Source organism: Anopheles funestus, chromosome 2RL, assembly GCF_943734845.2.
Source record: "Anopheles funestus chromosome 2RL, idAnoFuneDA-416_04, whole genome shotgun sequence".
Classification (NCBI taxonomy): Eukaryota; Metazoa; Arthropoda; class Insecta; order Diptera; family Culicidae; genus Anopheles; species Anopheles funestus.
In genome coordinates, this window is record NC_064598.1 from 58,042,246 (window position 1) to 58,055,675 (window position 13,430).

The 13,430-nt window shown below is 42.4% G+C and overlaps 3 protein-coding genes across 3 annotated transcripts; 2 read left to right on the forward strand and 1 right to left on the reverse strand.

Moving 5' to 3' along the window:
- The first annotated feature begins 586 nt into the window (after positions 1–586).
- Positions 587–4,147, forward strand: LOC125762964 (protein Malvolio). Its single transcript, XM_049425629.1, has 12 exons — positions 587–1,098; positions 1,390–1,574; positions 1,670–1,834; positions 1,903–2,041; positions 2,116–2,271; positions 2,339–2,497; positions 2,707–2,919; positions 3,001–3,196; positions 3,300–3,330; positions 3,416–3,531; positions 3,588–3,679; positions 3,758–4,147. Exons 1-12 carry the CDS (start codon positions 910–912, stop codon positions 3,827–3,829), a joined length of 1,713 nt encoding a protein of 570 aa, XP_049281586.1. The 5' UTR covers positions 587–909; the 3' UTR covers positions 3,830–4,147.
- Positions 4,116–7,324, reverse strand: LOC125762960 (nucleolar complex protein 3 homolog). Its single transcript, XM_049425622.1, has 6 exons — positions 7,154–7,324; positions 6,478–7,086; positions 6,072–6,406; positions 5,405–5,984; positions 4,939–5,338; positions 4,116–4,870 (listed from the first exon to the last, which is right to left on the reverse strand). The coding sequence occupies exons 1-6, from the start codon at positions 7,200–7,202 to the stop codon at positions 4,618–4,620; spliced, it is 2,226 nt and encodes a 741-aa protein (XP_049281579.1). The 5' UTR covers positions 7,203–7,324; the 3' UTR covers positions 4,116–4,617.
- Positions 7,325–9,993: 2,669 nt separating this feature from the next.
- LOC125774915 (uncharacterized) lies at positions 9,994–11,004 on the forward strand. Its single transcript, XM_049445285.1, has one exon. The coding sequence runs from the start codon at positions 9,994–9,996 to the stop codon at positions 11,002–11,004; it is 1,011 nt and encodes a 336-aa protein (XP_049301242.1).
- The last annotated feature ends 2,426 nt before the right edge of the window (positions 11,005–13,430 follow it).

Sequence of the window (13,430 nt, forward strand, 5' to 3'; positions counted from 1 at the left end):
CGTATAACTTGTATACCAGTTGGGTCCGCTTGGCTGTCAAATTCCGCGATGGGCTGTCAAACCTACCGCGGCACCGCGGAAACACAGTTTTGTTGAACATCAACAAATCTGCGGAACAGCAGGCGCCGCGGTAGGTTTGACAGCCCACCGCGGAATTTGACAGCCGAGCGGACCCAACTGGTATACAAGTTATACGTGTTTTCCGCGGACCGCGGCGTCCGCGGATTCATGTGTAGACAGCCTGATATATTTGGTTGATTGTATGTATGGACCGAGTTTCCTGGAAACGGTTTGGCGACCAGGCCATGTCTACGCGACGTGCTCGACCGTGAGCAGGCCACAAAAGAAGAGAATTCTCATGGTATACCGATCATTTTCAAGTGTCAATCGAATTTATCATTTCGGCAAAGGACTATTTCAACAAATGTCCGTCATTTCATTTCCTCGGTTATTATTATTGAAACAGCTATTTACCAAAATGGTCGCAGCTTTATTTATTGACAGGTAAAAATGAGCTGCTGTAACCCTGCAAAGTACAATAGACCACCGTTTCGCAGACCCTCAATGTTGAATCGTGTTTCAAGAATTAAACTTGGCATTGTCCTCGAGCTGTCACTTGATTTGTGTTTATTATTTGGTGAAGTGTGTGGTAATCATTTCCAAAGGATTAGTAACGTAGTTTATAAAATCGTTTCATGTTATAATCCGAGTTGAATTATCTTATAATATACAATACAACTATGTCAACAATAAGCGGGTGTGAAAATTACTTCGTAGAATAAATGTATCTCACCGTCACTCCTGGTACAGTGACATTCCTTTATGATTGTTGCGTGGCCATTTCGTCATTGGAATAGATAAGAAGAGGAAATCGGTGTTTTTTCGGTGGCGTACCCCATAAGTAACGCAATGAATTTCGACAAATCCACTTCCCCCCGTAGTAGTAGCGTGGGCGACAAATCTGTTAGCCAAACTTCATCAACAGCAACAACTCCTAGTTCTAGTAATAGTTTAATCGAACCTTCCGAAGATTCCACTCTAAACAATGCTTCAAGCATATTTTATGGAGGAGAGCGCAGTGCTACTGATACCGAAACGGTAAGCAGTTTGGTATGAATAGAGCAGTAAATTAACTATTTTCCGCAGAGATTCTTAAATTCATAGGTTAACCGCAAGTGTATGTGAGTTTTTACACGTGATTTATCATTCGTTTCATTCATCTTTATCAAATGGTAAATGAATGACGTACAATTCAACTAATAGTTGAATTCAGTATTTACAGCATGTACATATGAACTGAAGCGCTGTAATGACTGATCTTGTTTCCTTATGATTTATATTATATCAGTTTGACCGTACTTACTATATGCTATCTTTATTAATTTGCAGAGTGATTTCAGCTTTCGAGAATTATGGGCGTTCACTGGGCCTGGTTTTTTGATGTCCATCGCTTATCTGGACCCGGGAAACATTGAATCAGACTTGCAGAGCGGAGTTGTAGCCAAATACAGTTTGCTATGGGTACTACTTGGAGCGACGCTGCTAGGTTTAGCGATGCAACGATTGGCTGTGAAGTGGGTAACATATTTTCAATGAATTTTTAAGTTACGATTTTGAACAAACTTATTTCCATTCACTAACAATATGTTTCTGTCGGTGCTAAACAAAGAATTGGAGTCGTTACAGGATTGGATTTAGCGGAGATGTGCCATAAACAATACAAAACAGTACCACGGTTGATACTTTGGCTCATGGTAGAAGTTGCTATCATTGGTTCTGATATGCAGGAAGTAATTGGTACGGCAATCGCAATCTATCTTCTCTCATATAAAAGGTAATTTATAGTTTTTCAGTTCATTTTGAAAGAATTTTTTTTCATTAACTCTGGTTATTCCATTACAGAATACCTTTGCACGTTGGTGTATTGATAACCGTATTAGACACAATGTCCTTTCTCTTTTTGGACAAGTATAAATTGAGACGGTTGGAACTGTTTTTCGGTTTTCTTATTACAACAATGGCGGTATCATTCGGTTACCAGGTAATTAAAGTAGTTACTATTCGAATGCTGTTATGGAAAATGTTCTACTTTACAAGAGTTTTTTTGGTTTGTAGTACATCATCAGTGATACACCACAAATGGAAGTAATAAAGGGCATGTTCATTCCCTGGTCATCCGACTATCGGCCCGGTACACTGTTACAAGCAGTTGGAATTATCGGTGCAGTTATCATGCCGCACAATTTATATTTACATTCAGCGCTGGTTAAGGTACACGTTGTTTCCAAATTTAGTTTGAAAAAAAAATACGATTAACTATTAATTTGTTTACTTTCAGTCCCGAGCGATAAACCGAAACGAAGTGAAAGAGGTGAAAAAAGCCAACCGTTACTATTTTATCGAAGCATCTATAGCGCTTGCTGTATCATTTGTTATCAACGTGTTTGTAGTTTCTGTTTTCGCTCACGATTTGTACGGAAAGACAAATCAGGATGTGGTATGTAAAAAGCAGCTAATCGATAAAAAACACTATAAATAGCCGATCTAACATATCATTACGATTCGTAGCAACTTTCGGACAACTAGTAGTTGCTTACTACTAGTAGTTGCTCACCCTCTCTTTTTCTTCTTCCATAACATTCTCCCCCTGGCATGTTGTGCATAATCATCACGGATACTCGTTGAATAATTCGTTAACTTTTGCAGATTGACAGATGCAGTAATTCATCATTTTCTGATGATATCCTACAAGCGTTTACGGCAAATAATGCTACAGCTGATATTAATATTTACAAAGGTGGTTTGGTACTAGGATGCTTTTACGGTGGACTATCAATGTACGTGTGGGCAATCGGTATATTAGCGGCTGGTCAAAGTTCCACCATGACCGGCACTTATGCAGGACAGTTTGCTATGGAAGTAATGTATAGTACATCTCACTAACGTGCATTAAGAGTTATCCTACTTATTCCACTAAACGCACTATTGCTTCCTTTGTAGGGCTTTCTTAATTTGCAATGGGCGCGTTGGAAACGGGTATTGTTCACCAGAACGGTTGCAATAATGCCAGCATTTTATGTTGCATTCTACAGCAAGCTAGATGATTTAACCAAGATGAATGACATTTTGAACGCCGTTATGGCATTGCAACTTCCGTTTGCAGCGATACCAACTGTCGCTTTTTCTTCAAGCGTGGGTATGTTTCATTTATAGTTGGCAATAGAACGACGGCGTGTAAAAACAGCAACTTTCATTAATTTAAATGTGTCTCATTTCCTATTTTCTTAAACAAACAACAGCACTCATGAAGAAAGAATTCGTGAACAGCACGTAAGGAAATTTGCATATTGGCTTTTTCTTCCGTTGGGTAATTGTATATAACAAATGTAATAATGATTTTTTTTTACTTTTGCAGGGTAGAGAAGATTATCTCCATCACACTTAGTTTCACTGTCATTGGCATAAATCTGTATTTTATTATTGCAAATCTGCAGCAAGTTAATTTGACTGCTTTTATGTTAATTGGCGTTGGTATGTTTGATTTAAAGTAGCATAAGAAATCATTTTAATTTTTTTTTACTTTCTAGTCATATTCGGTACCTTCTACATCGCTTTTAACGCGTACCTTATATTACACATGATGGTAAATTTGGGAAACAAATCGTTAGCAACCAATTCAGTAAGTGGATCAAAAGTGTTTCACCGTAAACGAAAAAATATATATATACATATATATCTGTCTTCTCTTTTCATCTAGCTCGTCAAGCGCTATATCTTTGATGATGTTGAGCTGTTTTCAAATATGGCGACGATAGATAATGGTATTTGATCTTAAATAGTCATGTGTATCATTTACATATTTACTTTGGGGAATAAAAGAAGATTTTAACCGGGGCTCATTAAGCATATGTTGTGCCTTAGTAGAGAAGTATATTTTTAGACAACTTTTATATCCGTAATGTTTTGTGTTAGCTAATTCAGGATAAATAAAGTGGATTATTTTAAAGTGCAACGCATCAAAAGCATATACAAATAGGGCTGTGCATTAGAAAAGGTATAAATATCTATTACATATATTGCGTCACATGTTAATAAAAATACTCGTATAATACTTTTTCGGGATTCATGATTGTATTATATTTTCTTACTGATTTGTGTGATCCTTCGGAAGTAATTAGAAATGCTTAATTTGATGACCGTTCGTTTAAATTAAAAAAAAATTAAAATACTAACAAGTAGGAATAAGAGAATATCCTGTCAGATTTTATAGTGCTGGTCCAAAAGCTTTACAATCGTTTTCCACCTTTCCAACATCAAAACGCTGTTGGACTCATTGATTTAAAACATTCAACGGCAATATAACTACCATGATAATGTTTTAATCGCAATGAATATCCATGTCCAAAGACCGTAAGCTTTGGAATAGCGTGTAAAACACAACCAACGAAAATTAGAATTATTGCATTTATATATTGCACCAAAACAGAACAATAGAATTTTCTTAGTAGTAGAACTCAAAACAAGGTTTTGTAAAACAGAACCTTCCGTTTACATCCACCGAGATAAATCTTTTATTATGGTACATCAATGATAAGATGCCTTAGATTAACAATATTTTTAGCATGCTTTAGATTTTTTAACGTATTCTAAAAAGTAATCGTAATATAATTCTTTTGACTTATCGTTGAAATTAGCATTCCTTCTTATCTCCTTTATGTTGTATGGATGGCTTAGCTTTTGTCTCTCTGATAATTTCGTAGCAATTAGGTTGCGATAATTTTTACCATTTTTAACAGATGTTGAATGAGGAATTGCTGGATTAAACACCATTTCCGAGCAATCGTAGGTTGTATAAAACTCGCCGGGGGTCCTAATGGAAATGGAAACGATGTAATATTTTTTGCAAACATATATGTTCTATCACAATCGCCTACTTACAGTGTTCTGCCGGCATTGATGGGCACGGTGTCCGAATTTTTTAATATATTAGTTATTATTTTGCGTACGGTTGGATGATAATGGCGCGTCATGCAGCTACTTTCGTATAATGCACTGCAATTGGCATTAGCAAATTCCGGTTCGTCATTAAATGGATCAAATTTACCCGAGCCTACAACGGCTTCCGTATCGAGCAGGATATCCAGTTTTTGGTTCATATGGATGCAGCTTCGAATCAACGACATAAGACCAAGAGAACCATTGGGAAGCACCTGTAGGCAAAGCGTTGAAAGACGCTTTACGAAGCTCACATAACGATGATACGTTACGTTTCTACGACGTTTGAACAGAATGATGTCCAAAGTTTTAAGAATGGTCTCCATATCATCATGGTTTTTGCCTGTCAATTATAGAAGAGTGAAAATTTAAGTACAAAATGACAATATAGGATTTTTTTACTTCTTACCTGCATGCACGTAGAGCAAATTCTTGTAAAAATGGGAATAGAATCTTGCCGGATCAATGTTAAGAACTTCTCCTTGTCCACTTAGTATAACGAATACCGTTTGAATGCAGTGCAGTTGCTCTCTATATCCCAACTCGACATTTTCCAAAAGATTATTCAATAGCTCAACTAGATCGGCGTAAAATTCGATATTGATTGTATGTGCAAATTTAGATAATCCTTCCAGTGTCACACTTAGCACTTTCGAGTCAGGATAACATTTTAGAATTTTGAAGTAAATCATGAACGTCAACTTCGATATTTCAGTTAGCTTGCGGCGTACGACTTGCTTGTTTTCCTCCGCCTTTGTTTCGAAAATATCTTTTTCAAGCTCCTCAAGTTTCTTTTTGCGTTTCCGTTCTTTTCGTGACATATTGATAACGTATGATTTTTGCTTTTCTAGCTTTTGTTTTTTGAGCTCTAACAACACGTCGTCGTTCATGTTTATACGATTAATCTGCAAGTTTTTCAAACAGGAAATCATCTCAGGGAATATACTTCGCTGTTTTTTTTTAATCAGCATATTTATATGACGCACAGCCTGAAATAAAGAAAAGTTGTATAACCATTAGCAAAAACTCTTTACACACTTTTTGATTTAATTTGAAAATTTAGCCCAATTACTTACATGATGAGTTAAATCTAACCGTGTATCCGTTCTGAATAAAGAGCTGAAGCAAGCGTGTACCGTTTTGCGTATGGTTTCTTTTGTGTTGTTCAACATTAGTACCAGTACTTGTATAATATTTGGACTATAGTTGAAATACGGGTGTGCTAGTACTAAATCGCACATGCATTGCACAGCCATTTCCAGCAGTTGGCGCGTTTCAATCGATTGTTTTTCCGATTTTTTTATTTTTCTGGTGTAATTACTTATTAAAGTTTCCATGTATTTTAATAATTGCTTATAATATGCTAGCAGCTTATTTTCAAAGTTAACACGAGCAAGCGTATCTTTCTTCACTAAAATGTAAAAAAAAAGTTAAAATAGAATATCTTCTTCCCAAAACCTTGAGCGAAAACATTAGACTTACACTTTTGCTGTTCCTTGTCAACGACTCCAATGCGATATTCTGGGACAATATCTTTAAATACCTCAACCAGAGATATCAAAGCAGTTTTACGAACAGCTAAGAAGTTGATAGAACCGTCGCGGGTTGTTTCATTCAATAAGTCCAGCAAAGAACTAACATTTTCAATCCTTGCCTCTGGGTTTTCTAATAATGCCGCACATGCTGTTCCTATATAAAATTGCTTTTCTCTAACTTGCTCTTCCCGTTTCAACAGAATATCGGTCAATGACACTACTTCTTGTTCGGCTAAAGGCGCCTGGGATGTAACAGCTTTTGCTAATGGATCGTCGGTAGCTGTAGCTGCACTTATATCAGGTTCGTTTGACACACGCTTAGGAGCGGATCGACTGATCAATCCTTTCCCTTTAATTTTTATGGGCAACAAATGATTTACATTATCGCGATTTTTCATTTCCGCCAGTACTTTTCTGCCATATGCTTCTTCCATCTCTTCGACCCTGTCCGTCTGTGTTTTATGTTTAAAATCTTTAGAGCGAAGTATTTTCTTCGCTTTAACACCTGCGGATATATTATTTTTATCTTTCCGAAGCCCACGTAAAGATTGTCGCGCTAAACATAAACAGAAAATTAACAGTAAGTCAAAGTAATATCAATAATTATAGAATGAAAACCGTACCTCCATTTGCGGGCTTTGCTTTAATCGATTTTTTACGTAATTTAACCATTACAATTACCGCAAAGCTATATTTCAATCAAAGAATCGTTTTGTTTACGCGATCGAAAACCACATGGATTTCAATTGGCCGGCCTAAATGAGACTGGGTTGCCTGATGGTGACCACATTGACAAATGACATACGGGGAATATAACCAACATACATTCATCGAAGGTGTTACTTCAGTTTTTACCAACCCAATTAACATTGTTTTCAAATTGACATTTTATAGCGGATTTCTACCCGGGTAACCAAAGTGGGTGGCGCTGCTCTGGGATTTGTCGTATACGACGAACGACAACGACAAGTTTTATAGGTGCACTAGGATTTGTCGTCACACAAACTGTCAAACAGAGAAGGAACGTCAAACCGTAATAATAAGAAGAAAAACATCAAATCATCAAACATACAAAACCAACAATAAAGCGTCCTCAAATCTGAGTTCCATTGCCTAAACTTGCTAGATTGGCCGCTTTAATTAAAATTCAGTTAGAAATGATGCACATTGGACAACTTGCGTCCATTTAATTTCTACTGCAACAATTTGTTCTGTTTTGACAACCAAGATGCACGTTTTGAAAGATGTGCCTACGACAAGTTTTACGAGGTTTATAGAAAAAACAAATTGATTTGTATAACGACAGATGTATGATCATGTTTTACAGGATTTGACAGAGCACCTTCATACAGCTCCATACGTTTGTATTTGTCGTTCGTCGTATACGACAAATCCCAGAGCAGCGCCGTACCCGACCAGCAATCCCAATCGGACGTTTGGAATGAGTTTCGGCATAAATTTCGACCTATATTTCGTGTATCGAAATTTTTGCCGCTATTTGTTCCGGAAATCAGTCGATTTCGCCCAAACAGCAGGAGGACTGCAGGATTTTTGCTGTCATCGTGCGGATGTCTAGCAAAAAGCTCAATTTCAAATTTAAAGCAAAAAAGTTTGTCACAGCCGTTGCCACATTACTTTTTTTCTATGTGTGGCGGTCGATCCTCTTTTTTTCTCTTGCTTGCTCCTGCTAATTCTAGTATTTGTTCGATTCGCGAGTTCTGTTCTGCGCTGGTGTGTCTTGCATCGCGTTCGTTCGTCCGTACTGCCTATGGCTTGTCAGTTTGTTTCGTTTTGACTAGTGGTATATAGGATCTATTTTTTTATTTATTTATAATTCGTGATGACGGCTTCGGCCGTATTGTCAGCCTCTGGAGCTGAAGCAGTACAATTATCATTATTATCACAAGGCATTTCCTCCTTGTCCTTTGCCTTATCCCGGGCATACTCGGTTGTGATTCTGGGGTTTGTGGTTATTGCTGGTTTTGTTACTATTGTTGTTGTGGATTGGTTCGGAGTCCTATTGATTTTTGTACGTCTTGTTGTTGAATACATGTATTATTTTTATTTTGTCCATATTATTTCTATTGTGTGATGGTGGTGCTCAAAGTGGGTAAAGAGACTAAGTGGGCTTATAGCTTTGACGCGGTAGACATATTGAAAACCAATTAGAAGTTTGTGGGTTCGATTGTGATACATATATTTTCACTCACACACATAGCACATTCCAAAGGATTCGCTCACATACATTGACAAAAATCGAACCCATAAACGTCAAATTTTAATTCATTTTTCTACAGCGCAGCTGTCAAATCGTTAGGGATAAGCCCACCTGATATCTATACCCACTGGTGAAAATGGTGAGTACACCAATAGCGGTCTTGTCCCTCGTTGCTTGGGGGCTGCACAGGACTGTAAAAAACAAACAACAATTACAATATTGTGGACAGCACAAAACACCCTGTCTGCCTCCCTTTTGCGGCTCTGGTATTTTCCTCGAAGACGACTGTTTCCTCAACGGCTTGGCACATATATAGGATCTAGACCGTACTATTATTTCAAGGTTGGGGTATCCTCGCGCGATGTGCGCAAGGGTAAGTATGATAGTCATATACTGGAGTGATATCGCCAGCTCGCCCATGTGTGTTTTCTGCAAAGATAGTAATGGTAGTGTGGCGACCAATAGCCAATAGCCAGGACACAGAGAAGCGCCATCTAGGGTCAATAACGAGAACAAGCAAAATTGTCTAGTGGGTGCCATATGGTGCGAACAAGTAACAAAGGACTTAGGGGAACAAAAGAATATGCGAAAACAGACAGGATCAAACACGAAATCGTTCAAAAACACGGAAATAGGAAAGTTCGAGACATGGCCAGCACAATATAAAAGCGGCGGCATGTCCGAACTAAGTTATTTATCGTTATACCGTCAACCGACAAGCATCTCGCTGCAGCCCCGAAGGAAGACCGAAGGACGACCAAAGAAGTGGCCAAGTACCAATCGACAAAGAAGGAAGGAAGGAAGAACAAATACAAGGGCTCCGAACTACGGAACAACCCCTCAAAACTGGTGACCCCGACGTGATCTTTCCTGCCTTCGAGACACCGAGCCTTCAGCGGACGCCGGCTTTCGAGCCCATCATTATTAACAAATTTTCTTCTCAGCAAACCGTACAACTGGCACCGTAGGATTCATTCCTTTTCAGGAATTCCTCGAGTGTTCCGTACCACTGGCACCGCAGGTTAATTCCTTTTCAGGAATCCTACGGGTGTTCCATACCACTGTCACGTCCACCGTCCATTACAAACGCCCGTTGGTTCGTGGTTCCTGCCCACGCCGCTGCTGACTCGGAACATCTCTACCGTGCACCGCGCTGTACGCCATTTTGCCCGTCGCTTCTTCGATCTTCGCAACGCCGTGATAGCCATCGCAGACGACCATTCGTGCTGACGCCTCGTGATCGCCATGCTGCACAGCCCGATCCAGCGTGGTGAACCTGCCGATAACTCCGCCTCCGTTACCAACCCCGCTGCCGGTCACACCACACCGCTCGTGATCATCGATCTACCATCTGCGCCCGTCGCCAGAACCACCCCGGTTACTGGTGCTACCGCATCGCCAGTGCTCATCGAGATTCCCGCCGCGCATGATTTTTCAACCGTGCCACCCGATCAGGAGGTTCAGACGATGAACGCCATGCGACTCAAGCCCCCGGAACTCAGCACCTCCGACATCCATACCTTTTTCTTCGCTCTAGAAAATTGGTTTGATGTGTGGAACCTCACTCCGCAATGTGATGCCAAGCGTTTTAATATCCTTAAAACGCAAATCCCAACAAGCATCCTTCCGGAAGTGCGACATTTCCTGGAAAATGTTCCTGCTACCGACCGCTACGAAGCCGCCAAGAGAGCCTTGATCCAGTATTTCGAAGAATCGCAACGAAGCCGCCTACATCGATTGCTGTCGGAGATGACCCTCGGCGATCGGAAACCATCCCAGCTGCTAGCAGAAATGCGCCGAACGGCAAAAGGAGCAATGACCGACCTAACCCTGGTCGATCTTTGGATTGGACGTCTGCCGCCCTACGTTCAATCAGCCGTCCTCGCTGCTGCCACCAACGTGGAGGAGAAAGTGAAGGTAGCCGACGCAGTGATGGATTCCTTCGCCCTTTACCATCGAACGGGGCCATACCAACATGTGTCCGAAGTGCGAAACGTGGAAATGGATCGCTTTGCTCAACAAGTGAACCAATTAAGTGAACGTTTGGAAGCTGTGCTACGACAAGACCATCGCCGTGAACCGTCCCGACCACGCTCGCATCCTCGACCACTTCACCGCCGTTGGGCTAACTCTCCAGCCCGACCAACAGTAGAGGAAATTTGCTACTTCCATCGAAAGTTTGGAAAAGATGCGCGAAATTGCCGAGCCCCGTGTTCGTTTCACCAGCGTTCGCAAGGGACCAACGCATCATCCTGACAGACGGCCAGCGACACTAAGAAGGAAGTCAACGCTCTTGCAACCGCAAGCCATCGCCTCATCGTAGTGGATCGCCGCTCAAGGCAACGTTTCCTCATCGATACCGGCGCCGATGTTTCGGTAATCCCGAGGCATCACAGTTCCTTCCCGGGTAAACCATCGTCAATGCGTTTATTTGCCGCCAATAAAACCCCTATCGAAGTCTACGGAGAAACCCTCTATTCCTTGGACTTGGGATTACGCCGAACATTCTTATGGAATTTTGTAATAGCCGACGTGGGCTCAGCTATTATTGGAGCCGACTTTTTCCAGCATTTTCATCTTTTGGTGGACCTGAGACGCAAGCGCCTGGTAGACGCCCTTACCAACCTACAAACGCCCGGTGAAACGGATCGACATCTACAGGAGCCCACCGTGAAAGTTTGCGACGGAACATCCCCCTACATCAACCTGTTGAAGGAGTTTCCTGGCCTGACCGCACGGATAGCACCTGGCACACCCTTGCAAACCAACATTTCACACCGCATCGAAACAACGGGACAACCAACCTTTGCTCGTCCCCGAAGATTGTCGCCCGAGAAGTTCACCGCAGCCCGTGCCGAATTCGAGTCCTTGGTGCAGCTCGGAATTTGCCGTCCTTCCCACAGCTGCTGGGCAAGCCCGTTGCATATGACGAAGAAGGCCGATGGAACCTGGCGCCCATGCGGTGACTACCGCACCCTGAACGCGCAGACGATCCCGGACCGCTATCCATTGCCTTTTCTGCAAGACTTCACGATGCAGTTGCAGGGAAAGACAATCTTCTCGAAAATCGATCTGCACAAGGCCTATCATCAAATTCCATTGCACCCGGACGACATACCGAAAACAGCGATCACCACCCCGTTCGGTTTGTTTGAATTTACCACGATGCCTTTTGGACTGAGGAACGCTGCCCAGACCTTCCAGCGCCTAATCCACGATGTACTCCGCGGGCTCGATTTCGTCTTTCCCTACCTGGACGATATGATCGTGGCATCATCATCCGAAGAAGAGCACCACCAGCATTTGCGCCAACTTTTCCAGCGTTTGGAAGAGCATCAACTGGCGATAAATCCAGCCAAATGCGAGTTTGGCCGCAGCGAAATAACCTTCCTGGGCCACCTGGTGAACGTCGAAGGTATACGCCCCCTTCCTGAGCGAGTTCTTGCCATCAGCCAGATGAAGAAGCCATCCAACGTCATGGAACTAAAGAGGTTCCTAGCCATGGTGAACTACTACCGCCGGTTCCTGCCCCACGCCATGAAGACGCAAAATATCCTGTTAGCGATGACCCCGGGGAACAAAAAAAAGGATAAAGCACCGCTAGTCTGGACACCTGAAGCTAGCGAGGCATTCGAATGCTGTAAGGAGCAACTGAAGCAAGCCACCCTGTTGGCCCATCCCGCTCCCAACGCAGAGCTATCGCTCTGGACAGACGCCTCCGACTTCGCCGCTGGAGCAGTGCTGCATCAACTCGTCAACGGTCAACTCCAGCCTTTGGGATTCTTCTCGAAAAAGTTCGAGAAAGCACAGCTGAAATACTCGACCTACGACCGGGAGCTGACAGCCGTCTACCTCGCCGTACGACATTTTCGCCATCAGTTAGAGGGTCGTGAATTCCGTATTTATACGGACCACAAACCGCTAACTTACGCCTTCCGCCAATCCCACGATAGCACATCGCCACGTAGAACGCGCCAACTGGATTTCATCGGACAATTCACCAACGACATTCGGCACGTAGCAGGAGAAGACAATATCACCGCCGACCTTCTATCCCGAATCGAAGCCGTACACGCGTCGCATACCATCGACTACGAGCAGCTAGCCGAAGAACAAACCCGTGACACGGAGCTACAGGACTTGCTGAGTGGAAAAACACCAACCGACCTTCAGCTGCAGAAGACACCTATTCCCGGTAGCACTAAATCCTTGTATGCTGATTGTCCTGGAGGTATAATTCGCCCTTACGTAACGGAAACATTCCGAAAGCCACTTCTACACGCAGTCCACGATCTCAGCCACCCAGGAGCAAGAGCCACCGCCAAATTAATGACAGAAAGATTTGTTTGGGTGGGCATCAAACGGGAGACCCAGGAGTTTGTAAAAAGCTGCATTGCCTGCCAGCGAGCCAAAGTAGGACGCCATACGAAGAGCCCACTGGTACGGTACCCGACAACAGCTGCTAGGTTCGCGCACATCAACGTCGACATCATTGGACCGTTCCCCGTCAGCAATGGCAACCGCTATTGTCTGACCATCATCGACCGTTTCACCCGTTGGCCCGAAGCAGAACCGATTGCAGACATTACCGCGACAACTGTCGTTTCGGCACTGCTACAGCATTGGATCGCCCGGTTTGGAGTGCCATCGTACATCACCACAGACCAAGGCAGACAATTCGA

Bases quoted from the DNA above. Each gene is read 5' to 3' on its own strand.
- LOC125774915 (XM_049445285.1), top strand. From the start codon at position 9,994: ATGCTGCACAGCCCGATCCAGCGTGGTGAACCTGCCGATAACTCCGCC.
- LOC125762964 (XM_049425629.1), top strand. From the start codon at position 910: ATGAATTTCGACAAATCCACTTCCCCCCGTAGTAGTAGCGTGGGCGAC. The intron at 2,272-2,338 runs GTACACGTTGTT...GTTTACTTTCAG, and splicing joins TACATTCAGCGCTGGTTAAG to TCCCGAGCGATAAACCGAAA. The intron at 3,197-3,299 runs GTATGTTTCATT...AACAAACAACAG, and splicing joins CGCTTTTTCTTCAAGCGTGG to CACTCATGAAGAAAGAATTC.
- LOC125762960 (XM_049425622.1), bottom strand. From the start codon at position 7,202: ATGGTTAAATTACGTAAAAAATCGATTAAAGCAAAGCCCGCAAATGGA. The intron at 5,985-6,071 runs GTAAGTAATTGG...TCTTTATTTCAG, and splicing joins GGTTAGATTTAACTCATCAT to GCTGTGCGTCATATAAATAT. The intron at 5,339-5,404 runs GTAAGAAGTAAA...TATAATTGACAG, and splicing joins TTTGCTCTACGTGCATGCAG to GCAAAAACCATGATGATATG.